Genomic DNA, 3,059 nt, shown 5'->3' with positions numbered 1-3,059 from the left:
TTTTTATCTTCATATTTCTCTGATCTAAAGCTATGAGAAGATTGTTTCTTCATGCAGTGGCAATTCTGGAGAGGGATTGTGAGACATCCCTTATAGAGAGCAGGCATAGGTTTATTTCAGAGTCAGCATAGGAACCAGAGAACATGGTCCTCCTAATCCTGGGGTTCCTGTGTATTTCCTTTTCTTCACTGTGGCTTCTGTGCTCCAAGGACAGTAGGAACAGGACAGCAACAACAGTGATTTCCAGAATGTTTACATCACAGGAATCGACATCTTATGCTTCACAGTCATGTAAATCCATGCCATCATCCTGAAAGTATCTACCTAGTTCTGCCAGATGGCAGGAGTTTTTACATTGGCCGGGCTGATTGGGATAGAATGAGTGGACTCCAGGGCTTAAGGAACATACTGCTTTTTCAATTAAAAGAAAGGTACTAATGATTAGGAATCTTCAATTTTTCTCACAGATATTCCTGAATCTGTAAATTCTTTCAAATATCATGCAATCCTTTCTACTATGTCTGTAAGAAATAACAACCCAAACATATGGTAGTACCTTTTGTCCGGATTCCCTGTCAGTTATAATGGAGGTGATGTTATTTAAATTAAGGCAGTAAAGACAGTCAATAATTCTTCAAACTCTGAGGAATTCTTGGATGTAATTCTTGTGTTGATGATATATATGGAACAAAAAAAACAAAGGACAAAGAAGCCAGAAGGAAAGGATGCTGTATCTGATTGAATTCAACCTCTTATGTTTTTCAATGTAACATTTTGTATGATTAGCTTTAAAAAAAAAGATAATTAAAAAAGTCTTAATAAAATCTTTACTAAAGTTTAATAAACTCGATAATGACTTAGAAATGTAAATATTTTTATTTTACCTTATCAAGAACTTCCTTTGCAGTTTCAGATAGTGGAAAAAGTATGATATTGACATCAGATTTGAGTATCAGATTTACCAAATACTTCATAATTAATACATTAATCACATATATTATTGGTCATCTACAATGTATTTTGAGCAATTTATATGAGACATTATTGACAAATTTTATATGGAGCACAAACTTTCTTCACATTCATTAAGACAGGATGAAAGGTTTATTGTTAAAGAGTTGTAAAAACTGGAAAGTTAGACTCCTAAGAGTATGAAAAGGACTGGTCAGATCAGGGTGATCATTTAAAAAATACCCACATTATTTTAGTGACAAGACTTAGGTACAGTTAGCATGGGAAGAAGCTAACAGAAGAAAAGAGAAATGACTCCTTTGTAGAAGGAAGAAAATTGAAGCCTAGAACATAACTTGTTGGAATGTAGTGAATACAGGAGATGTGCTATGGGGAGTTGAGGAAAGTAAGGACACTTCCCTAGACAAAGTATGCAAAGCAAGTTCGAGTAAAGTAAGACAATACTGTTTAAATTTTTATAGATCATAGTTCCAAGATTAGTTACAAGAGCTAGAAAACTACATACCTGGTTATCAAAACAAGCCTGTGATATTTTTATGTCATAACCTCTCAGTCATGGCCCCTTATCTGCTCTCTATTTCTCTTTCTCCTATGCAGAAAGCAATTGCTGTTAAAGAATGTAAAATGCTTTTCTATTGTTCATTATGTTTGGTGCCAATAGCTCCAGTCTGACCCCCGGATTCTTTATCTTGAATGGTGTTCCTGGGTTGGAAGATGCACACATCTGGATCTCCCTGCCATTCTGCTTCATGTACCTCATTGCTGTAGTGGGGAACTGTGGGCTCATCTACCTCATCAGCCATGAGGAGGCTCTGCACCGGCCCATGTACTATTTCCTGGCTCTGCTCTCCTTCACAGATGTCACCTGGTGCACTACCACTGTGCCCAACATGCTGTGTATATTCTGGTTCAACCTCAAGGAGATTGACTTTAATGCCTGCCTGGCTCAGATGTTTTTTGTCCACTTGTTGACTGGTATGGAGTCTGGTGTGCTTATGCTCATGGCCCTGGACCGCTATGTGGCCATCTGCTACCCCTTACGCGATCCCACTATCCTCACCACTCCTACCATTGCCAAGGCTGGGCTTGCCACCTTCCTGAGGGGTGTGATGCTCATCACCCCATTTGCTTTACTCAGCAAGCAGCTGCCCTACTGCCAGGGCAACATCATTCCCCACACCTACTGCGACCACATGTCTGTGGCCAAGGTGTCCTGTGGACCAGTCAAAATCAATGCTATCTATGGTCTCTTGGCAGCCCTTCTGATTGGGGGCTTTGACATCTTTTGTATCTCCGTGTCCTACACTATGATCTTGCGGGCAGTGGTGAGTCTGTCATCTGCAGATGCTCGTCACAAGGCCTTCAGCACCTGTACTTCCCATATATGTGCTATTGTCATCACATATGTTCCCGCCTTATTCACCATTTTTACACACCGTTTTGGAGGAAAAACCATCCCGCACCATGTCCATATCATTATTGCTAATCTCTATTTGATGTTGCCTCCTACACTGAACCCCATTGTTTATGGAGTCAAGACCAAGCAGATCCGGGAAGGAGTGTGCAAGTTATTTTTTAGAGAGAAAGATGTCTTGACTATGAAAAGATTCATGAATTAATAACAAAATACAAGGGAGGATAAAGTATGTTTATAGGAAGCTCTTGACAATAAAATTAAATGAAAGTGATTCATTGTGGAAAGCAATATTCATTGAATAGCTAATATAATAAGAATTCTTTTTTTGTAGAACACCCTTAGTGGTTGAAAGTTAATAAATGAAAAATATGCCTTCTGAATTTGAGGAAAGTTTTTTTCTTTCATGAAATTCCACATCAGTGTGCACTCAAGTTTGTTTAGATGCAACTGCATTGCTTAGACTACAATGGCGGTTTGCATTTTGAGCCTGAGACTAGTAGCTGTGTAATATATATTTGAAAATATAGTGAATGAACTGATTTTGTACCTAGTCAATAGAACATTGCAGGTTACTTCAGAAAAACATTAGGCACAATTAAGAATATTTGTCAACCAAAAAAGAAAATGCTAAGATAAGTATATTGACTGCATTTTACATTTCAATTTATTT

The 3,059-nt window shown here is 38.1% G+C and overlaps 1 protein-coding gene across 1 annotated transcript; it reads left to right on the top strand.

The window, feature by feature from the left end:
* Positions 1–1,616: 1,616 nt before the first annotated feature.
* LOC101423174 (olfactory receptor 52N2-like) lies at positions 1,617–2,591 on the top strand. The gene has a single exon (XM_004463195.1). It carries the CDS (start codon positions 1,617–1,619, stop codon positions 2,589–2,591), a length of 975 nt encoding a protein of 324 aa, XP_004463252.1.
* Positions 2,592–3,059: the final 468 nt, after the last annotated feature.

This window comes from Dasypus novemcinctus, chromosome 10, assembly GCF_030445035.2.
Source record: "Dasypus novemcinctus isolate mDasNov1 chromosome 10, mDasNov1.1.hap2, whole genome shotgun sequence".
Lineage (NCBI taxonomy): Eukaryota > Metazoa > Chordata > Mammalia > Cingulata > Dasypodidae > Dasypus > Dasypus novemcinctus.
This window is presented reverse-complemented; position numbering and strand designations above follow the sequence as displayed.

What these genes read in the sequence shown, in the direction of transcription:
- LOC101423174 (XM_004463195.1), top strand. Translation starts at nt 1,617, where the DNA reads ATGTTTGGTGCCAATAGCTCCAGTCTGACCCCCGGATTCTTTATCTTG.